The sequence below is a fragment of the Camelina sativa genome, chromosome 6, assembly GCF_030686135.1.
Source record: "Camelina sativa cultivar CO46 ecotype springtype chromosome 6, ASM3068613v1".
Taxonomy (NCBI): Eukaryota; Viridiplantae; Streptophyta; class Magnoliopsida; order Brassicales; family Brassicaceae; genus Camelina; species Camelina sativa.
Genome location: NC_141885.1, coordinates 25618059 through 25640001, shown reverse-complemented (window position 1 = coordinate 25640001; position 21943 = coordinate 25618059). Strand labels below are relative to the sequence as shown.

Genomic DNA, 21943 nt, shown 5'->3' with positions numbered 1-21943 from the left:
ATTTTCCACGAAAATAGTAGATGTCAATTGTCAATAGACTAATCACATTACGTATTTAGTATCTACTAAACGTTTCTTCTAACAACGTGTTTGTTTAATGGCATTCAACAGCAGCGAGAGTTCACATTCCAACCACAAGTTCGTATAGAGGATTGGAATAAGTGAAAAAACAAAATTTTGATTCGTGGTAAAAGAAATAAGGATGTGCAGTGCCAGTAGTATCCAAATAAGCAGCAAACTTACATATTTGAAAATCACTACCCGGATAACCAAAAAAGGATGAACACATAGAAACGTGATCAGGCAGAGTTGGAAGAAGAAGGACCAGAAGGAAGCAGGTCGTAGCCATCGTGATGGTCACAAGACTCCACTGGTATGCATTTGAGGATAACCGCTACAATCATGCTCAATGATCCTATCAAGATTGATAATAACCAATGTTGCCAGCTCAGCGGAACGGTGCTAGCAAATGCTCCAAGAAACTCTACTATGATCACTTGGAACACAACCGTCACTGTCATTACCCATGTGAAGACCCAGCTACTGAACATTCCTTTGAACACATTTATCTTCTCTATCTCCCGGCTATTGATCTCATTGAATACCTGTTTTTACACACCATTTTGATCTATCACGTTACTTATTCTTTATATAAGAGTTGAGTTAGTGTTTTTGTTTCAGAGCGGTACCTGGCAAAAGACAAAGGAGTTGAAGATGACTGTGTTGAGAATGGCTGTGGAGTCAGGCCCATCAAGTTTGAGAATTGACTTGCCTGCGAAATTGAGAATTCCCAAGACAATCAACTGGTAAACGCTTTGACCGGCTATGTTTCTCCACATGGTTTTGGTGATGAAGCTAGAAGTTCTAGCGATTGGTGCACGTTTCATTAAACCTTCATTGGGAGGTTCTGTTGCTAGAGCCAATGCACCGAGTGTGTCCATGATCATGTTGACCCAAAGCAGTTGCACAGCAGTGAGTGGAGCAGATCCTGGATAAGAAACCAAAAGAAAGTGTTATTTATATATGGCCAAAAAATAGGAGAAAGACCGTGTCTAAATGTTATCTGATAGTACCTGTGATGCAAGCAGAGACGAAGTTGATGATCAGAGCGACAACATTAACCGTTAGCTGGAACTGAACAAACTTTTGAATGTTTATATATACAGCACGTCCCCATCTAGCTACATTTACTATTGTTTTAAAGTTATCGTCCATGATGATCACATCAGCATTCTCTTTTGCAACCTGCATATTGGGAACATTAATCTCAAGTCTTTTTGATTAACCAAACCAGTATTAGGGGTTACCTCTGTTCCAGCTATTCCCATTGCAAGTCCAATGTCTGCTTCATGCAATGCAGGAGCATCGTTTGTCCCATCCCCAGTCACTGCAACTACCTCTCCGATTTTCCTCAAGTTGCTGACTAACGTATGTTTGTCCAGTGGCAGAGACCGAGCCATTACCTGAAGGCAGAAGCTAGGAATTCTTAAGATATTTCAAAATTTTCAATAGACAGGTGAACAATAACAATTCATTCTATCAACGAACCTGAATTTTGGGGATAATGTTCCTCATTTCGTGAGGAGACAAATCCCGGAATTCTGAACCTTCTATAGCTAAACCTCCTTCAGTAAATATGCCACATTCTTTAGCAATTGCTTTGGCTGTGCTTATGTTATCTCCAGTGACCATACGGACAGTGATTCCAGCAGCTTGACAAGTCTGAACGGCTTCCCTAACACCCGGACGTACTGGATCTTTGATACCAACAACTGCTATCATTGTATAGCCTCCATCAGGGAGATCTCCACTAGGAGCTTCATCTAGATCTTTGTAAACCAAGCAGAGAGTCCTCAGAGCCTCTGAAGCAAAACCCTCTATGATATCAGAGATACTCGTAATCCGTTCTTCATTCAGTGGAACAGATTCTCCACTCGAATCCACAACATTCTCGCACATTTTCAACACTATTTCAGATGCGCCTTTGCAGAAAGCTCGTGCACCACCTCTAGGAAGAGCTATAAGAACAGACATTTTCTTCTTGTCTGAATTGAACGGATCAATCTTGAGTATCTTATGCTCTTTGCGTTGTGCGCCAAAATCACCACCTAAAAGCAAACCGAATTCGAGTATTGCTCTTTCCGTCGGGGATCCTAGGATCTGAGTGGTTCCATCTTTATCCTTAACAACTTCAGAACCAGTGTTCTGAAATATGCCCTGCAAAAGAATACTCTGAACTTCTTCTGGTAGTTCTAACTGAAAGCTTTCTCCACTTCCCTCTTGCCTCTCTTGAACCTTATCACAGATCCATACTTTGTTGACCACCATGTGATTAGTAGTCAAGGTCCCTGTCTTGTCAGTGCAGATGCAAGTAGAAGAACCCATGGTCTCGCATGCAGCAAGATGTCTCACAAGTGCCCTGTCACTCATCAGCTTCTTCATAGCAAATGCCAAACTTAAGGTCACTGCCAGTGGCAAACCTTCGGGTACGGCAACGACAATGATAGTTACCGAGATTGCAAAGTAGTCAAGTAGCGTCAGTGCATCTTCAGATGACCAGTTGGTGAAGCTACCAGATGTTGCTTTCTCCAAGACAAACCTTATGCACAATACCAGAAACGTAAGCACAGCAAAGCTTAGACCGATCTTACCAATTATTGTTGCAACCCCATTGAGCTTCACCTGCAGAGGAGTCTCATCTTCTCCACCATCAACCAGCGTTTCCATCAATTTTCCCCACTCAGTCCTCATACCAACTGATGTCACCAGCATTTTTGCAGAACCGTTTTGAACTTTGGTTCCTGAAAGCAGAAAAGGCTTCTCTCTACTCACATGTGACGGTTCACTCTCGCCCGATAAGCTTGACTCGTCTATCTCCAAGTTGTATCCAGATATAAAAATCCCATCAGCTGGAACCTGATTCCCAATAGATAGATGAATGGAGATTTCTTGTCTGTTCCCATCTCTGGTGACCTGGACAATAATCTTCTTCTTCTCTCGATCCAAGTCTATGAACTGCAAAGATTGCTTGTAGTCACTGATCGCAGTAACCATAACCACCAAGAGTATACTTAGCAAAGGATGGGAAAGAAAAGGTTCAATTTCACCGCATAAATTAGAATATATTTTAAATTTGTAATGCATGAAGCGGTCTTCGAGGGTGGAGTCATTACTGAAGAACTTTGAGAGTAAACTTTACGAGATGAGTGATGAGGATTTCAAGGTAAGATTGGTCAACTAGTTAGTGATATTTCTCAGTCAATCTATATGCAATATGATAATTAAACCAGAGCTATTAATTGATGTGAGTTACACTTTCTCTAGAGCAATGTAACAGCTCTAATAGACATGAAGCTTGAAAAACCACAAGAACTTGAAGGAGGAATCCCGGTTTTACTGGCGAGAGATTCAAAGTGGAACACTCAAATTCAACCGTAAGGAGGCGCCTCTAGGATCAACACCTGGTTGATCCATGACCGATGCATATATATATACTTCTTAGAATAGTTGAGAGCGACTAATAGTTGTAATTTAGTTGATCCATGACCGATGCATATTAGAGTATATCTACTTCAAAACTTTTGATGATCAATTTGTTAATTTAGAGTAGACAAGATAAAAGCTGTTCATATAATATGGTCATAATTATGGATCAAACTGGTTCTACAAAAATTCTAGAAGAAACACAAAAGTAGTCTATAATAAACTAGAAACAATAATAAGCTCCTGAGATTATCCTCCCTCCTCGGCCAAGAAAAAACAAATCAGGAGGAGTTATCCTAAAAGAAAGAAGAGTAGGAGGCATCAGAGTCGGTGATGCAACTCTTGACTAGCAGCATCGATGATCTCCGTCAGTAGTGCCTCCAGCTGGTCAAGATCAGCCCCATAAACTTGCTCGAGACTCTGAGCAGCCGCTCTCTGGATGAGAGTCAGCGGTGTAGGTGTGGGTTCATAACCCCGAGCGATGAGAACCTCCTCAAATATGTATCATTTGTTGGTCTAATATGTATAAATATGGAACTGTTTTTCACATAGTTTACTTAAGTTAATCCTATGTAACAAAATTTAAATCTAACATTTAACTCTCGCACTTCTAGATAATCTTGTTCTAACACTAAAATAACAAAAAAATTGAACTAAGAAAAAGATGTATACTAGAACAATTGGTGCACACCCAAACAATTCAAGTACAATTAGGAACGGAGGGAGTGGAGTATATTTTTTGGTGATTAGTCTAAACTGGCTAATACAAATTTGCTGCTCATTTTGGTGGTGATATGTCAAATTTTAGTATTACATAAAATTAGATGTTCTTATATTACAATGGTCAATTAGTGAGATTTATATTGATCATGAGGATGGTTTATTCTCTTTATGAAACTGGATCAAACATTGATTTATATTATATAGATATATAATTTTGTAATTGAAGTCCATACAAAATAATCACTTTAGCAAATATATCATTAAATTCAAATCAGTTAATGAAGAAATATCAAAAATATAAAAAACTGACTAGTAAGGAAAGAAGTTAGCAAATATATCTAAAACTTCCAGATATTTGGTTTATTATCTTTATGAAAATGGATCAAACATTGATTTATATTATGTAGATATATAATTTTGTAGTTGAAGTCCATACAAAATAATCAATTTAGCAAATATATCATTAAATTCAAATCAGTTAGGAGGGTGTATTCAAACCATGATTTTGGAGAATTTGATGGGATTTAGGTAATTTAGAATTTTGATAGATTTTAGGGGAAGTTCACATGATTTTCTGTAAAACTCTTTCAAATCCCACCTAAAACCATGAGATTTGGATTTATGTATTTTTAACTAAACAAATCCTCCAGAATCTTCCAGAATCCTAAAAATTATTAAAATCCTAATTCACAAAACTGTTTTGAATAACAATAGATTTTAAAATAGATTTTTAATAGACTTTTTAAAATCCATGATTGAATAACATAAAATTTGTAAATTTCACACAAATCACTTAAAATGTCAAGTTGAATACCCCCTTAATGAAGAAATATTAAAAATATTAAAAACTGACTAGTAAGGAAAGAAGTTAGCAAATATATCTAAAACTTCGAGATATTTGGTTTATTCTCTTTATGAAAATGGATCAAACATTGATTTATATTATATAGATATATAATTTTGTACAAAATAATAAATTTAGCAAATATATCATTAAATTCAAATCAGTTAATGAAGAAATATTAAAAATATTAAAAAACTGACTAGTAAGGAAAAGAAGTTAGCAAATATATATAACACTTTCAGATATTTGGTTTATTAAAATATTTTGGTATTTTGGTCTAAATAAATATATATATTGCTATTGATGCTAAATCTTCAAAGTGGCGCAGTGCCCACAATACACGCTCATGTTTGTTGGGGATTCAGGTTCGATTCTTGGGAAAAGCATATTTTTGATCCATAACTCGAAGGAAGTTGAATCCGATTATGAAACGAGGATTGAAAGCTGTCGAAGATGGTGGTTTGGTGAAGATCCTCCAATTTGAAATTCGTCACGAAATCTCTCACCCTCGTTTCCAGGTTTATTGTTATCTCCTCTTCCTATTCTGCTTCTCCTTTGTGTCTCAGACCCTCAGTGTATAGTCTCGGTTGAGTTTTCGATCAAATGGTGCTCAACATTAGTTTGATCTGACTCTATTCAGTTCCAATTTCATTTTTATTTTCTTTTCTGGATTGAGGAACACTAGAGTACTTTGATGTTGAATCACATAAACCCTAGGATTTTTAATTGTTAAAGCTAAGTACATACATTATATATAGGGTGCTGAGACTGGTTCTCTTGGAGATTTCAAGCTGGATTGGGTTTCCCCTGAGAGCCAAGATGTTGTTCTGAGGAGAGAGTTTGATTCAGGCGAGGAGGTTGTGGTCTCTGCTTTACTGAAGCGAGAACCAATAATAATAGAAGATGATGATGATCTAGTGTTTCCTAGGGAAGCTCTTGCCAAAGTGTGTATCAAAAAGCCTGGACTCAGCTCTATCTTGCACTTTGGTTGCCGCGTTTTCGAAACAGGATCTGGACGTTCTGATTTCGCCGTCGAGAGAGCCTGCTTTACTCGCTCTTTAGTGTCTGCTTCTTCTTCTACTTATAGGGATAACTCCTCAGGTGAATCATTATATCCTTCTCCCCCCTCACTGGTAGATTGAGCTCATGATAACACTTGTAATTAGCATTTCAAACTTACAATTTCATCTAAAAAGTGGCATTTTTCTCGGTTTAACAACTTAGGTTGAACTTGTTAGTTAGTTACTTCATCCAAACCTCAAAGCATTGATACACTTTTCCTACTTGGAGTAGTTGTTCTATCACTTCTATGTATCGACAAAGAAAGATTATATGTAGCTGATATCTCCATATGTAATAGCTGCTTATATATTATTGCTTAATATCAATGACCCATGTTGTTTTCTTTTTGTAGGCCAGTGGATTTTACACTAAGTGATGAACTAGAGCGATATCTAATATCCAAGGGAATAAGTGAAGACCTAACCAATTTCCTCTTGTGTCACCTGAACAAGAAGGAGCAGGATCAGTATGTTAACTGGTTACGCAAGCTTGAATCAACAATGTCACATTCTCCAAGCCCAAAGCCTTGAGTGTGTTTGCCCCATAAGCTTATTTCTTTTCACCTTTTTTTGTTTTTGTTGTAATTTTGGAACGATCTTGCAATGGTAAAATGGCTTAGGAGTAGCATTATTAGCTAAAAGAGAGTCCTTGCAATTGGATGTTTTTGAGGGAGGGAATATTTTTATTGACAAAATACATGTTAGCTGTTGTATACTATTTCCAACAAATGGGACCCCAAATCCGTATGCTTTTGGATATTCAAGCAAGCTTGGTTTGAGCTTTGATCATTTACAGAAGATTAGTCCTGAGATAATAGTAATCGACCTCTACATGACCATCTCATTAATGTATTTGTTTTTTCTAAATCAATACTTAAATCATAATACGAATTTTTGTTCTCATTTCCACAGTCAATAAGAAAAGGAATACAAAAGTCTTTACGAACCAAAAACTGAAAAGGGAAATGAGAACAAAAATTCGTAGCACGGCAGCGTCGAGTGCTCTGGTTCCTCCACAGTCGGGGCGGCGCATTTCACTCCCCCCTTTTAGTGGGTTTTTTTTTAAAATCCAATATCCATTATTTGAATACAAAAAAAAAAAACAAGTAAAGCAACATGTTTTTTTTTCCTAACCAATTAATTGTTTTTTAATAATGTGATTAGTTTTATTAATCTGCCGAATGTTTGACAAACATCATCATATAGTACTTCAATTTGTATAACCGGCCAAAGCATAAAAAAATCGTATCTTAGTAGAAATACACTATAATGTGTGTACTACACTACTACTTGTAGTTTGTTTAATTATTCTCGGAAACACAAATGTATAATTGTGAATCTGTAGTCTACTCACGTGACATAGCATCATACATAGATACTAGTAAAAATAAACAATTACTAAAAAGCATAGAGATCTTCGAGGTTATAAATCAGATAGAGACACACAAAAAATAATAATATCACTAAACATATTATGTGGACCAAAGTGTAAAATATAAATAGTATTCGACCGGGTCGGATCAATTATCCGAAATCACGAATGAGACAAAATGAAATTTGAATATTATATGGGCTCTATATCCGAGCATATAATTCGGGTCGGGTTTGAGTAATCCAATAAAAGCAACTCTCTCAAAACCAATCCGTAGCTCAATCCTCTCTCTCTCTCTCTCTCTCTCTCAGTCTCAGACTCTCAGCTGCCTTCGCGCCGGCGAAGTGTAATCTGTACAAACAGAGAGTGAGAGAGTTGAGAAAATGTCTAATTTGCTAAGGGATTTCGAGGTGGACGCTAAGAACCCGTCGCTGGAAGCTCGTCAGCGATGGAGGTCGTCCGTCTCTATCGTGAAGAACCGTACTCGTCGTTTTCGTAACATCCGGGATCTCGATAAGCTCGCTGACTACGAGAACAAGAGGCACCAGATCCAGGTTCCAATTCTTTTTTTTTTTTTCTTATCTTTTGTTAGAGTTCTGTTTTTTCGTGACGTCGTCGTGTTCATAAACAACGACGGAGATAGCATAAATAAAAAGTAAGTATAGTTTATGAGGAGACTTTTCTTTTCATGAAAACTCAAAACTCAATAGTGAAGAAAAGTTTAAAAAACACTTTTGAGTGAAGAAATAATTTAATTAAAAAACTCAATGTCTAATCATCATCTTTTTGCTTTCATCTTTTCTACACTTTTTCTTTGAAAGTCTTTTTTTGTCTGGGGCAAATAGAAATCATTGTTATAAAACTGTTTAATTTGTATCTTAATGATATATATTTTGATCGTTATCTATAAACGTACAAATGTGTTATCTTGGTCATTAATCGTAACGTAATATATAAGTTGGGATGTAACTTTTTTTTGTTTCGGCGTTATCTTTGTGTAATATTCAATTTAGGGAAACCAATATTTTAATTGCCAACCCAACACACATATATGATGATGATGACATCAAGTTTGTCATTAATCAAGTTGCATAGTTTCTCTTATGTCCTCTAGTATACTACTGTGTTAACAAATGGATGCTTTCTTGTCGCTAGCTTACTAACAAGGATGAGCCAATTTGAGAGGCCACCAAAAAAAAGTCTGACCCTTTTTATTAGTTTCTAACTCTTCTTTTTGCGACTGAATCCAAACACCAAAGGACGAATTCTATTTTCAATACTTGTGCCTCTTTTTTGATCTATAATTAGCAGTTTTTGTTTTTTTCTTCATTTCATATTTATTTGTTATCTAGTTTTTGACTTGTGGTACGAGTACGACGACAGTCTCTTTGACTTCTTGTGTGCAATTGCTTTGCTTAAGGAAGTTACAAGGAAACTTCGCCAAGTGTCTGTATTCATAAAGTTCTGAAACAGAGATTTCACCATTATTCTCTCTCCCCCCCCCCCCCCCCCCCACTTGCGCAAACCTAATAAAGATGCATTTTTGGGATTCTTTTGGATATCATGAGAGCTCATTGTCTTTTCATCTTTTTCCCTTTTCGTCTCTTTTTTTTCTAGCGTTGAAATTGAATCACGTTTCAGTCTGTTTTAAATAAATCAAAATGTTTTGTAACCCAACTGTTGAATAAAAGACACTGTAACTTACATTCTTAAAACTTAGGTCTTAAAAGTGAGGGGATTGATTAGCACTTTAGATGCTATTGTTAATTCTGGTTCCCTATATATTTTGCCTACAATAGGGTTAGTTGTGTTTTGTGAGATGAGATCACTGATATAATTGACGTTCCAATGAAAATTAAGCAAGCAATGGATTTGTTCTTCTTCAGTTTTCTGTATGAGTGTGACCAAAGATTTGCCTGTTGTGGTGATTTATCTGTTAGCTCACTCTCTTTACTCATTATCAGGAAAAAATCCGAGTTGCTTTCTACGTTCAAAAGGCAGCTCTTCAATTCATTGATGGTAAGATATGCATGCTGCTGGATTTATATGGTTATACGGTGACTGAGTTTATATAGTCATGTTGTTAACTTTTCTTTCCTCATTGTTTTTTTCTGTAGCTGTTGCTAGGCCGGAATACAAGCTCAGTGATGAGGTTAAGGGGGCCGGATTTTCTATTGAAGCAGATGAACTTTCATCTATGGTTCGCAAAAATGACACTAAGAGCTTGTTACACAAAGGTGGAGTTGAAGAAATTGCTAAGAAAGTATCTGTATCTCTCTCTGAAGGCATTCGTTCGAGTGAAGTACCTACCAGGGAAAAGATATATGGAGAAAATCGTTACACTGAGAAACCAGCCAGATCCTTCTTTATGTTTGTTTGGGAAGCGCTCCATGACATAACCCTTATCATCCTTATGGTGTGCGCTGCGGTATCGATAGGCGTGGGTGTTGCCACAGAAGGATTTCCACAGGGAATGTATGATGGGACGGGGATTTTGCTAAGTATACTCTTGGTTGTCATGGTTACTGCAATCAGTGATTACAAGCAATCTTTGCAGTTCAGAGACTTGGATCGAGAGAAGAAGAAGATTATTGTCCAGGTCACCAGAGATGGGAACAGACAAGAAATCTCCATTCATGACTTGGTCGTTGGAGATGTAGTTCATCTATCTATTGGGAATCAGGTTCCAGCTGATGGGATTTTTATATCTGGATACAACTTGGAGATAGACGAGTCAAGCTTATCGGGCGAGAGTGAACCGTCACATGTGAGTAGAGAGAAGCCTTTTCTGCTTTCAGGAACCAAAGTTCAAAACGGTTCTGCAAAAATGCTGGTGACATCAGTTGGTATGAGGACTGAGTGGGGAAAATTGATGGAAACGCTGGTTGATGGTGGAGAAGATGAGACTCCTCTGCAGGTGAAGCTCAATGGGGTTGCAACAATAATTGGTAAGATCGGTCTAAGCTTTGCTGTGCTTACGTTTCTGGTATTGTGCATAAGGTTTGTCTTGGAGAAAGCAACATCTGGTAGCTTCACCAACTGGTCATCTGAAGATGCACTGACGCTACTTGACTACTTTGCAATCTCGGTAACTATCATTGTCGTTGCCGTACCCGAAGGTTTGCCACTGGCAGTGACCTTAAGTTTGGCATTTGCTATGAAGAAGCTGATGAGTGACAGGGCACTTGTGAGACATCTTGCTGCATGCGAGACCATGGGTTCTTCTACTTGCATCTGCACTGACAAGACAGGGACCTTGACTACTAATCACATGGTGGTCAACAAAGTATGGATCTGTGATAAGGTTCAAGAGAGGCAAGAGGGAAGTGGAGAAAGCTTTCAGTTAGAACTACCAGAAGAAGTTCAGAGTATTCTTTTGCAGGGCATATTTCAGAACACTGGTTCTGAAGTTGTTAAGGATAAAGATGGAACCACTCAGATCCTAGGATCCCCGACGGAAAGAGCAATACTCGAATTCGGTTTGCTTTTAGGTGGTGATTTTGGCGCACAACGCAAAGAGCATAAGATACTCAAGATTGATCCGTTCAATTCAGACAAGAAGAAAATGTCTGTTCTTATAGCTCTTCCTAGAGGTGGTGCACGAGCTTTCTGCAAAGGCGCATCTGAAATAGTGTTGAAAATGTGCGAGAATGTTGTGGATTCGAGTGGAGAATCTGTTCCACTGAATGAAGAACGGATTACGAGTATCTCTGATATCATAGAGGGTTTTGCTTCAGAGGCTCTGAGGACTCTCTGCTTGGTTTACAAAGATCTAGATGAAGCTCCTAGTGGAGATCTCCCTGATGGAGGCTATACAATGATAGCAGTTGTTGGTATCAAAGATCCAGTACGTCCGGGTGTTAGGGAAGCCGTTCAGACTTGTCAAGCTGCTGGAATCACTGTCCGTATGGTCACTGGAGATAACATAAGCACAGCCAAAGCAATTGCTAAAGAATGTGGCATATTTACTGAAGGAGGTTTAGCTATAGAAGGTTCAGAATTCCGGGATTTGTCTCCTCACGAAATGAGGAACATTATCCCCAAAATTCAGGTTCGTTGATAGAATGAATTGTTATTGTTCACCTGTCTATTGAAAATTTTGAAATATCTTAAGAATTCCTAGCTTCTGCCTTCAGGTAATGGCTCGGTCTCTGCCACTGGACAAACATACGTTAGTCAGCAACTTGAGGAAAATCGGAGAGGTAGTTGCAGTGACTGGGGATGGGACAAACGATGCTCCTGCATTGCATGAAGCAGACATTGGACTTGCAATGGGAATAGCTGGAACAGAGGTAACCCCTAATACTGGTTTGGTTAATCAAAAAGACTTGAGATTAATGTTCCCAATATGCAGGTTGCAAAAGAGAATGCTGATGTGATCATCATGGACGATAACTTTAAAACAATAGTAAATGTAGCTAGATGGGGACGTGCTGTATATATAAACATTCAAAAGTTTGTTCAGTTCCAGCTAACGGTTAATGTTGTCGCTCTGATCATCAACTTCGTCTCTGCTTGCATCACAGGTACTATCAGATAACATTTAGACACGGTCTTTCTCCTATTTTTTGGCCATATATAAATAACACTTTCTTTTGGTTTCTTATCCAGGATCTGCTCCACTCACTGCTGTGCAACTGCTTTGGGTCAACATGATCATGGACACACTCGGTGCATTGGCTCTAGCAACAGAACCTCCCAATGAAGGTTTAATGAAACGTGCACCAATCGCTAGAACTTCTAGCTTCATCACCAAAACCATGTGGAGAAACATAGCCGGTCAAAGCGTTTACCAGTTGATTGTCTTGGGAATTCTCAATTTCGCAGGCAAGTCAATTCTCAAACTTGATGGGCCTGACTCCACAGCCATTCTCAACACAGTCATCTTCAACTCCTTTGTCTTTTGCCAGGTACCGCTCTGAAACAAAAACACTAACTCAACTCTTATATAAAGAATAAGTAACGTGATAGATCAAAATGGTGTGTAAAAACAGGTATTCAATGAGATCAATAGCCGGGAGATAGAGAAGATAAATGTGTTCAAAGGAATGTTCAGTAGCTGGGTCTTCACATGGGTAATGACAGTGACGGTTGTGTTCCAAGTGATCATAGTAGAGTTTCTTGGAGCATTTGCTAGCACCGTTCCGCTGAGCTGGCAACATTGGTTATTATCAATCTTGATAGGATCATTGAGCATGATTGTAGCGGTTATCCTCAAATGCATACCAGTGGAGTCTTGTGACCATCACGATGGCTACGACCTGCTTCCTTCTGGTCCTTCTTCTTCCAACTCTGCCTGATCACGTTTCTATGTGTTCATCCTTTTTTGGTTATCCGGGTAGTGATTTTCAAATATGTAAGTTTGCTGCTTATTTGGATACTACTGGCACTGCACATCCTTATTTCTTTTACCACGAATCAAAATTTTGTTTTTTCACTTATTCCAATCCTCTATACGAACTTGTGGTTGGAATGTGAACTCTCGCTGCTGTTGAATGCCATTAAACAAACACGTTGTTAGAAGAAACGTTTAGTAAATACTAAATACGTAATGTGATTAGTCTATTGACAATTGACATCTACTATTTTCGTATCCTATAAACATCTATGGTTTTAGCCTTTTTAGGTAATGTGATATGTATACATCATTATCTTTCTTACAAATAGAAGAACACCTACACGTAAAGTTAAAAACAAAAGAAAGACGCGTATTCGTTGAATTGTAAAAGAGAATGGCATGTTATTCTCTAGATGACATGTTAAATCAAATCACATAGCATATAAAATACTCTCACATCAACGTATACAGAATAGCTTTATTTGCTGTATACGCACGTAGATAAAAACGTCAAAAAAAGGTTGAAGGAAAGAAAGAAAGAAAGAACACCAACTTTTGCTTCAAATGCTTTTTGGAAAGTAAGAAATTATGCATAAGCATAATGCTAATACTTTCATAATCCCCTTAGTTAATTCAATTTAAGAACTTTGAGTTACGCGTATTAAAAAATCTTTGGAAAAGCAAAACTAAAATGTACGGACGTCACTCTCAGATGTCAAATAATAATAAAAAAAGCGATCTTCGAAGTTTCGTGGGGACACCCTTGGTCTTACACTTTATTACGATTCTGGCCATCTTTGACTCGTCATTTTTTCCTAACCGTCGGATTGAAAAAAACCCATCATCAGAGAAGCGTACAGTAAACTCAAACACAGACTAACATAATTTACCAACAAAGACTATGGTCAAAGAAAAAGTCATCTGAGTTTTTTTCCGGTTTAACTCATTATAAAACGGCTTTATTTTGTTTGGAGTGGTACACGCGCCACCGTTGGGTTATCCATTTGTAGCATCCCCGTTCACCGTTTCAACCGACCTTTCTCTCTCTCTCTCTCTTTACTCTTTTAACACACTCTACTCTCTCTATATTTTGCAGAAGAGTGTTCGTCGCTTTCACTGCCAGCCTTTTTTATTTTTCTCTCTCCCCCTAAATTCTCTCGCCGACCTCTTCTCCAAACCCTAGAAAAAAAAGACGCTTTTATCTCTGAGATTCTTGAAGAAGATCCATCGACTAAGAAGAAGCTCTTCTTTCCCGGTATGGTTTACTCATCCAGTGGTTTTTTTCTTTGCATTTTGATTTCGAGGGTTGAAGATAGATTTTACTGGTTTTTTTTTTTTGTTTCTTACTGGTAGTGAGAATTTTGGAAATGTGGGTGTGAAAAAGGTTGTTTTTTTACTTTTAATTTTAATTTTACAGGATGAATTTTGCGGTTTACTCTTGTGACCACCATGGATGATGATGATGATGATCTCTGGGGTCCTCCATTTGGTAAATTTCGCTCTTTGAATTGTTTACTGTTTGTTTCCTTGTGTGACTGACTGACTGATGCTAAAGTTTTGATTTTTTTTTTTTTCTATAATTTACATCTTGTAGTTGTGAAAGACGATACTTTTCGTAAGCGTGGTTGTGAATTTTGGTTTGATTACAGAACAGGTACTCATGTATTTTTGCTTTTCTTGTTTTGTTTTCGTATCATCGCTGTGATTCTCTTTGAGAAAAATCCTTCCTTTTTTGCTTTTTAGATGTGCTCGAAGAGAATTTTCAGAACGAGTGGTACTGTGAGCTAGTGTGGAGGATATTGAACGAGAAGAAGCAAGATGTTGTGATCGTTGAACTTGACAAGGATTCACTCTCCCTTCAGAATGATACGGCTTCTTCTGGGAGTGGTGACTCGCAGCATCCTATAGGCTCTTCTTCTGATTCTGTAAGAGACTTTTAATTTGATTTTTTTTTTTTTTTTTGTAGATTGAGTAGGAGTTAAACTTGTTGTGTTGTGTTTACAGGACAAGACTCTCAGTGTCGTTCTTCCAGATGCTGCTGGTACAAGTTCTTCAAAATCGGTTCTTGATGAAGATGAAAACACATCTAGTGTCAGCGATGCTCAAACTGTTGTAACTACTGAGACCAGAGATTCTAGTAACGACACTGAAGAAATAGAGCCAGAGGCAAGATTGAAGCCTCAGGAGACAGCAGCAAATGATCCTTTAATAGCTGAGGTCTGTAAAGTTTTCTTCTTTTCTGTCATGGGAATCTTGTTTTCGTGCAACTTCTTGTTCTTAAAGATAAAGACCTTCTATGAGCAGCTCGGATGTTTCTAGTAAAATGCTGTGTGTTTTTAATGATGGACAGGTTGCGGAAGATGCTGATACTTCTTCTAGCCCTGTGTTGGCAAGCAAGATTGAGGAAGCTGAAGAACATTCTTGTTCATCCTTGGTTACTGAGTTTGATCCTGTAAAACAAGCTCCCGATAGTAAATCTTCATCTGCTATAAGCCGAGAGAGTATTGGAGGTGCCACTTTGAAACCATTGCTCTTAGAGACCAGTGAGAAGCTGAAGGAAAAGTCAAACGAGACAAACGAAGATGGAGAAGTTTTGAAGGATCATCAGCAAAGCGATAGCGTACAAGACATCGTAACTGTTTCTGAACCTTTTACCACAGAATCTCTCTTAGAAATGTGTGATGAACCAGACAAAGGCAAAGAAATCCCACGCGACGCGAGAAGCAAGAAATCACACCCTGGAGCCGTGAAGACTGTTGTTAAAGACGAGTTGATCATCAACTTGCTTACTGAGGCACGGAAAAACGCAGAGGGTAATGCGTTGTTGAATCCTGGGTCAGTCCTTAACAAGAAGAGGCAGAGACAGTCTAACAGCAGCGATAAGAGAAACATCAAGAAGAAAGTACAAGGTGGAGCTGGAAAGATCAATAGTGATCCAGTTAAAAAGGCAGCCCAGTCGACACCTGGGATCATCAGGGGTTCAAGTGTTCCTACACAGCATGCAGATTCATTGTTGGATTCGAAAGACGGAGGACATATTGTAAGTGACTCAGTGAAATCATTATCAGCAAGTGAGTTGAAGAACAAGACAGGCAAGGAATTAAGAATCATAGCAAAGGAGCTGAAAGTAACACATTACTATAAGCTCAAGAAAGAAGATCTGCTTCAGCGGTTGACCAATCGTCTAAACCCCAGTTAACCGATTGTACAAAGCAGAGAATGGACTCATAACCGATCTCACTGGTATAGTTAACATTTAGGCCTTACAGAACAGTCCTTCTCTTTGTTTGTTCGACTCTATGGAGCTATCTTGGCTTTAGAGTGCAGTGTTTCAAAATAGTCTATAAGTAGAATGCTTATTGGGATAATGAAGTTGATAAATGTTTAGTAACTAAAAATGTGTGTTTTCTTTCTTCTAGTGTAAACTTTTTTTGAGCAAACAAAGCTCTCATGGATCATAAAGAAAATGATTCAGTACAAGAATTGCATCGACTTAAGAGACTAAACAAGAATCAAATTTAAGATATGACAGATGTGGAACTACCCCTCTCATTAAAGCTATGATATTTCAATGAACCATCTGCAGTTTGCACAAGTAATTTATGTTGTATGTCTGCGTAATCAGATTCAACAAGTTTGGATTATAAAGCCATTGATTGAGTAATCAAGGTTGACCAAGAAGGGAAGGCCTGTAGAATGCATGGCTCTGTGCAATCTCGATACGGTCTCTAGGATCGTTCAATGTTTCGTCCCTTAAGGCTTGCAGAATAGCTTGTGTTGATTGTTCTCTGCAAAATTGAACAACATAACTCATTAAATAATTGAAGAGGCAAGTTCTAATATGATTCAATGTCTCAAGACTCAAGAAGTCCAAAACATTTATGAAAGCTAGAAACTTGACTTTTCATCATGTCACACCAAAATCTGACTGACCAAAGTTGAACATTTTTTGGAAGATTAGAAACTTTCAGATTTCATATTTACCTTGTGATGAGTATCTTGTAGAGTGTCTTCAAAATAGGACATGATTCAACCGGGGCTATAGGTTTTTTCTCTTCAGAGGTCAATATGCTTAAGCTTGACTGACTAAGCAATTGGTAAAAGGCTCCCACTGCAGAAACACCCTATTCAACAAATATCCCACATTCACATCAGTAAAATAGATTCCAAAAAGTTTCAAACTTCTAGCAAGACTTGTTCTCACAGATAGGGTACCTGAATCATTCCCTTGCCGCTTATACTATCACCCATGTCTCTATTTATTTCCCCCTTTGCCAGCATTTGACCGTACCACGCATTACGCCCTTTTAATAAGGTCACATAAGTGTCAGCTAGCAAAGGCCCTGCAAGTTTCTCAGGCTCTTGTGCTAGTAAATGAGTTATAAATATCATCTCAGATGTACAATGAGCAAAATACACCGATTTGCTTGTAGCACTCTCTTTAGTAAGCGCTGCTACCATACCTGAAAAAGTGAAACGCGAAGGATCAAAATGTGAAAATCCGAGGTAATAACTGAAGTCCTTGTATACACACAGAAACTTACCAGCTCCAATGGCGTAGACATTCTTGAGGCCTCCCATTACTTCATGTGTCACAAGATCACTATTGTCCCAAACAATGAAATGAGGTTGTCTTAAGAACTTTGCTAGTGGTTTCCTCCATTTTTCAGCTCCACATATTCTAGCATTGGCATATTCCTTGTTGTATATCTCAGCAGCAATGTTTGGTCCACCAAGATACAGTACATTGTCAATCGGCACACCAGCTACCACAACACCAAAATTAATAACCAATTCAAGAAAACTAAGCAGACTGAATACAAAAAGAACAAATCCAAGAAGAAGAAGCTTACTTGCTTGATGGATCATCTTTGTTGGAGTTATGATATGTGGAACTGGTTCAAGAGAAGTTTCAATACCCTTTGACAAAGAGATAATGATTGGAACCGTGATTCTCTCTTTCCAGTACTTACTAATCTCTTCAAACACTTCACGTGTCTCGGTTGAAGGCAATCCATTAACAACAATATCAGCATCCCAAACAGCTTCTTGCAGATTTGTCACAACCTTAAGAGGGCAAAGGGGAGTGTCAACCATGTTAAGACAGAACCCGTCTTTCAAAATCTCATCCGCATATAGTGTCCTATCACCGAGCCTTGCCTCGACATATTTCAGATAAGCGCAACGTCTTATCAGTCTCCTCAAGATATCTTCCCTTGAATTGATCACTTCAAACAAATGTTCTGCAGTTTCTCTATCAACAGCTCTACCAGCTCTTCTCCAAATCCTGATCTGGAACTTATCCCTGAAACTTCCGTAGCTTTCTTGGAGAAGTGCTGCAAAAACACTTCCCCAAGCACCAGCACCAACACTTACAATCCTTAACGGATCCTTGTCTGATTTCCCCAAAAGACGACGGAACTCATCAAGCTTCTCCTCCAGATTAAGACCATTATGATGAATTACAGAACCGTTTGATTGCAGGCTCTTGGTATCAATGCTTCCCACCATATTTCTCAGTCCACTCCAAGAAATTCAAACAAACCAAAGGCAATGGAACAATGTCTAGGAAGTGTTTTGCTGGTGGTTATGCAATCCACTATAGATTTATATATTGGTTATAGGATCAGAGAGAACAAAGAAATCAATTTGGATTTGAAAAAGGAAAAAAAAAAAGAGAGACCAACTTGGGCGTTACCAATCAAACCAACTCCTTGTTCCAAAAGGAATTAAGATATTCTTGGTTCGCTAACTCAGATTTTTCTCACCAAACAAAAGTTGAGTTGTAGCTTCTTGCTGCCATGTAAGAAAAGAGGGTAAAATCATAAAAACCAGACATTTATGCATATAGATAGATAACCAAAATTCCTTTAAATAGTAATGATACTACAAACATGACACACAATGCAGAGGAAAAGATTATGGAATAAAATAATGGAATACCAAAAAAAAAAAAAACTTTGTTAGCTCCGTCTTTGAGTTGTTCATTTACCAAAAACAAGAATCTCCAATTAAAAAATAAAAATAAAAACACAAGTCAAGGAACAAACCTTTCGTGTCGGCAACCATAAAAAAAGAAAGATCTCTCACAAAATCATCAACTCATGACAATTACCAAATCAAGAAAGTAATAAACGCATGAGAAGAAGATTTGGGGGATGGATATCAAGAAAAGCATAAAACTTGCATGCAGTGCAGATGATGAGTTAAATTAAAATACAGAGCAAAAGCTTATGTGCAAAGGGAGAGGGATGGACATAAGCATTGATGGGTACAGTTGAGGAAAGGGAGAGACTTTATTTTTTAACATTATTGTGGTTTATGCTCTTGTTATCTAAGGGAAGGTGCCTAACTTGGCATACACCGTAGAGTCATTTAATGGCACAAGAAAATAAATTACTCCATCTCTTATGGTACCAGTCTTCTTCGCTTTCTCTATCATCTATACTAATTACTATGCCCTCCATTTTTTTTGGATTGTACAATCTGAACAACATTTATGGAAATTTTTTTATAGCTAAATATTGGCATTTATTATACACCGAAAAAAGCATATTAATTCATCAATGGGGCCGCAAAAATAAAAAAAAAAAGTCCATGCGTTATCTCTTGATATGTCAGTGTTTATATAGTAATGATTTGATCACCCTAATAAATACATCATATACTTTATAATGAAATTGATCTATTCTTTTGCTTAATGAAACTAAACACTCTCGTTGATGAAGCGGCTCTTGACTAAAACGGTTTAAATCAAATGGGCCTTTCAAGACTCTTTTTTTTGTCAACGGGCCTTTCAAGACTCTTTAGTTGGGCCTTTAATAATTTGTATGGGCTCGAGTCTACTGTAGAAACCGATAGACCTCTCTTGTTCGATCGTTTGTTCGTAGTCTTCTTCGCTGCTTTTGGTTGCTGCTTCTGAACTGTACGCAGAGAGAGGGAGAGAGAGAGAGAGAATGGAGGAGATCGGGAGCACGAAGATGTTCGATGGCTACAACAAAAGATACAAACACTACAGTGAGACACTTGGATGTTCTATGACTTTTACCATCTACTTCCCTCCTTCTGCTTCATCTTCCCATAAATCTCCTGTATGTTATTTAACTTCCTTCTTTTTCAGTACTCTGATCTCAGTTTCTTGTTGTAGTTTTCTCGATTCTCGCTCCTATGTAGAGATTTTGATCTGTTTCTACTGTAAATAAGGGATCTTTTGTGACTTTCTTCTCAGTTACTGTTGTTATTTTCCATATTGTTCTAAAGAAGAAGACTTTAGTTTTGCATGATTGTTTTTGTATTCCTTACTGCCTTGATCTATGTTGGGATGCAAAAATTATGCTTCTTCAGAACCATTGATTGGCTTATTTTAGCGAAATGATTCTCCTTTTTTTGTTGATTGGACAGGTGCTTTACTGGCTTTCTGGTCTCACCTGCACAGACGAGAACTTCATCATTAAATCTGGGGCTCAACGTGCTGCTTCTACTCATGGCATTGCTCTTGTTGCTCCAGACACTTCCCCAAGTGAGCCAACAGTATTTTTGATTTGCCATGTTTTTTTACTCTGGTTTATCATCTTCCCTTGGTTTTTTAATACTCTGTGTGATGGTTTTGATATTGTAGGAGGACTAAATGTTGAAGGAGAAGCAGACAGTTACGACTTTGGTGTAGGTATGCAAGTGTTACATGCTTCTTCTGGTTTGCATTCCAAACCAGTTGTAGCTTTAGATTTATTGGTTTGGTAGTATTGATGTATTCAGGTCATTATTACAATGAAGGGTGATAAGCTTTTCTTTCTTTCCTGTTTGATTTTTGCTTAGGAGCTGGATTCTACCTCAATGCTACTCAGGAAAAGTGGAAGAACTGGCGTATGTATGACTATGTTGTCAAAGAGTTGCCAAAACTCCTCAGTGATAACTTTTCTCAGCTTGACACAACAAACGCATCTATATTTGGACACTCCATGGGTGGACATGGTGCTCTTATTATATACCTCAAGAACCTCGATAAGTACAAGGTATTTACTTCTAAATATTTTTCGAATTTTCTTGTGGCACTGCATTTGAGTACGATGCTTGAGACTTGGAATCTTAAATCAAAAGATAGATATCTTTTATGGGGGTGGATAAATGTGCTTTAACCAAATTCTTGTTTCTCCTATATCATTATTTCACTCTAATCACTTGCTCTGTGACATGTACAGTCTGTGTCTGCGTTTGCACCAATTGCCAACCCCATAAATTGTCCATGGGGACAGAAGGCATTCACCAATTATCTAGGTGACAACAAGGCTGCTTGGGAGGTAAAAACAACTTATAAAGAATTCATTATGCATACAGCCGCAACACAGTATCCATTTCCTAAGTTTGATGCATACTTTCTTTTGGAAATTTCAGGAATACGACGCCACTTGTCTTATCTCTAAGTTCCACAATCTTTCTGCCACAATTCTAATTGATCAGGTAAAACCATTAACTCCATGTTTTTGCTGGTTATCTTTCTTGCTTTGCGTGGAGCTTGAACCATCTTTGCCTCAACCATTGCAGGGAGAAAGCGACAATTTCTACCCTGATCAGTTATTGGCCAGAAATTTTGAGGAGGCATGTAAGAAAGTGAAAGCGCCGCTCTTACTGCGTTTCCAGCCAGGATACGACCACTCCTTCTACTTTATCGCCACCTTCATAGAAGACCACATCAGTCACCATGCTCAGGCCCTGAAGTTATAGCTCACTTCAGCTACTTGGCAACCAGCTTTGGCTTTGTCCAAATACTAGTATCAATAAAGGAAGTAGACTTGTAATGTTTTGTGTTCAGTAACTGCTCTATGTGCTCTTTTGTCTACAATAATACTAATAATAAAAAATCCATGTTTGCTTTATACCTCATTCAACACGACATAAGAACACATAAATGTACAAGATGAGAGCCTTTTAGACACAAAGATAGTGTTTCCTTTACCAAGCTTAGGCATGAAAAGAGCGGCCAATTTTGGACCACAAGCAGACTCAAATGTTACAGAAATATTTGGATAAATGTACAGATTTATCGCTTCCTTAAGCTATAATATAAATCACCTATGAACAAACAACTCAAGTTTCAGAAAAGCGTTTTGAGAGGTTCAGACACT

The 21943-nt window shown here is 37.9% G+C and overlaps 5 protein-coding genes and 1 pseudogene across 7 annotated transcripts; 4 read left to right on the top strand and 2 right to left on the bottom strand.

Moving 5' to 3' along the window:
• Positions 1–72: 72 nt before the first annotated feature.
• LOC147942996 (calcium-transporting ATPase 4, plasma membrane-type-like) lies at positions 73–3077 on the bottom strand. Its single transcript, XM_087454741.1, has 5 exons — positions 1549–3077; positions 1308–1463; positions 1074–1245; positions 690–988; positions 73–605 (listed from the first exon to the last, which is right to left on the bottom strand). The coding sequence occupies exons 1-5, from the start codon at positions 3052–3054 to the stop codon at positions 300–302; spliced, it is 2439 nt and encodes an 812-aa protein (XP_087310867.1). The 5' UTR covers positions 3055–3077; the 3' UTR covers positions 73–299.
• A 2289-nt stretch (positions 3078–5366) lies between these two features.
• On the top strand, positions 5367–6900 carry LOC104793071 (uncharacterized). Its single transcript, XM_010519349.3, has 3 exons — positions 5367–5568; positions 5809–6151; positions 6465–6900. Exons 1-3 carry the CDS (start codon positions 5476–5478, stop codon positions 6482–6484), a joined length of 456 nt encoding a protein of 151 aa, XP_010517651.2. The 5' UTR covers positions 5367–5475; the 3' UTR covers positions 6485–6900.
• A 670-nt stretch (positions 6901–7570) lies between these two features.
• LOC104793070 (calcium-transporting ATPase 4, plasma membrane-type) lies at positions 7571–13010 on the top strand. The gene is made up of 7 exons (XM_010519347.3): positions 7571–8037; positions 9448–9502; positions 9601–11534; positions 11620–11775; positions 11838–12009; positions 12095–12393; positions 12478–13010. Exons 1-7 carry the CDS (start codon positions 7867–7869, stop codon positions 12781–12783), a joined length of 3093 nt encoding a protein of 1030 aa, XP_010517649.2. The 5' UTR covers positions 7571–7866; the 3' UTR covers positions 12784–13010.
• A 785-nt stretch (positions 13011–13795) lies between these two features.
• LOC104793069 (uncharacterized) lies at positions 13796–16265 on the top strand (annotated as a pseudogene). Its single transcript, XR_015559918.1, has 6 exons — positions 13796–14076; positions 14239–14310; positions 14416–14475; positions 14565–14746; positions 14826–15038; positions 15172–16265. The product of XR_015559918.1 is annotated as an uncharacterized LOC104793069 (transcript).
• Positions 16266–16407: 142 nt separating this feature from the next.
• On the bottom strand, positions 16408–19236 carry LOC104793067 (glycerol-3-phosphate dehydrogenase [NAD(+)] GPDHC1, cytosolic-like). 2 transcript variants are annotated; one of them, XM_087454739.1, is made up of 7 exons: positions 18872–19236; positions 18520–18617; positions 17675–18420; positions 17366–17587; positions 17037–17284; positions 16806–16945; positions 16408–16609 (listed from the first exon to the last, which is right to left on the bottom strand). In XM_087454739.1, the coding sequence occupies exons 3-7, from the start codon at positions 18330–18332 to the stop codon at positions 16486–16488; spliced, it is 1392 nt and encodes a 463-aa protein (XP_087310865.1). In that variant the 5' UTR covers positions 18333–18420; positions 18520–18617; positions 18872–19236; the 3' UTR covers positions 16408–16485. The 2 variants fall into 2 exon arrangements, with proteins under 2 accessions (XP_087310865.1, XP_087310864.1); XM_087454738.1 differs by having other exon boundaries at positions 17037–17587; positions 18872–19011.
• A 230-nt stretch (positions 19237–19466) lies between these two features.
• Positions 19467–21694, top strand: SFGH (S-formylglutathione hydrolase). The gene is made up of 7 exons (XM_010519345.3): positions 19467–19912; positions 20223–20340; positions 20440–20487; positions 20637–20833; positions 21020–21118; positions 21213–21278; positions 21363–21694. The coding sequence occupies exons 1-7, from the start codon at positions 19778–19780 to the stop codon at positions 21540–21542; spliced, it is 843 nt and encodes a 280-aa protein (XP_010517647.1). The 5' UTR covers positions 19467–19777; the 3' UTR covers positions 21543–21694.
• The last annotated feature ends 249 nt before the right edge of the window (positions 21695–21943 follow it).

Bases quoted from the DNA above. Each gene is read 5' to 3' on its own strand.
- LOC104793067 (XM_087454738.1), bottom strand. From the start codon at position 18,332: ATGGTGGGAAGCATTGATACCAAGAGCCTGCAATCAAACGGTTCTGTA. The intron at 17,588-17,674 runs GTAAGCTTCTTC...GTGTTGTGGTAG, and splicing joins AAAGATGATCCATCAAGCAA to CTGGTGTGCCGATTGACAAT. The intron at 16,946-17,036 runs GTACCCTATCTG...TTTGTTGAATAG, and splicing joins GCGGCAAGGGAATGATTCAG to GGTGTTTCTGCAGTGGGAGC.
- LOC104793070 (XM_010519347.3), top strand. From the start codon at position 7,867: ATGTCTAATTTGCTAAGGGATTTCGAGGTGGACGCTAAGAACCCGTCG. The intron at 9,503-9,600 runs GTAAGATATGCA...TTTTTTCTGTAG, and splicing joins AGCTCTTCAATTCATTGATG to CTGTTGCTAGGCCGGAATAC. The intron at 12,010-12,094 runs GTACTATCAGAT...TTTCTTATCCAG, and splicing joins CGTCTCTGCTTGCATCACAG to GATCTGCTCCACTCACTGCT.
- LOC147942996 (XM_087454741.1), bottom strand. From the start codon at position 3,054: ATGGTTACTGCGATCAGTGACTACAAGCAATCTTTGCAGTTCATAGAC. The intron at 1,464-1,548 runs GTTCGTTGATAG...TTCTGCCTTCAG, and splicing joins ACATTATCCCCAAAATTCAG to GTAATGGCTCGGTCTCTGCC. The intron at 1,246-1,307 runs GTAACCCCTAAT...CCCAATATGCAG, and splicing joins TGGGAATAGCTGGAACAGAG to GTTGCAAAAGAGAATGCTGA.
- LOC104793071 (XM_010519349.3), top strand. From the start codon at position 5,476: ATGAAACGAGGATTGAAAGCTGTCGAAGATGGTGGTTTGGTGAAGATC. The intron at 5,569-5,808 runs GTTTATTGTTAT...CATTATATATAG, and splicing joins TCTCTCACCCTCGTTTCCAG to GGTGCTGAGACTGGTTCTCT. The intron at 6,152-6,464 runs GTGAATCATTAT...TTCTTTTTGTAG, and splicing joins TTATAGGGATAACTCCTCAG to GCCAGTGGATTTTACACTAA.
- SFGH (XM_010519345.3), top strand. From the start codon at position 19,778: ATGGAGGAGATCGGGAGCACGAAGATGTTCGATGGCTACAACAAAAGA. The intron at 20,488-20,636 runs GTATGCAAGTGT...ATTTTTGCTTAG, and splicing joins CAGTTACGACTTTGGTGTAG to GAGCTGGATTCTACCTCAAT. The intron at 21,119-21,212 runs GTAAAAACAACT...TGGAAATTTCAG, and splicing joins ACAACAAGGCTGCTTGGGAG to GAATACGACGCCACTTGTCT.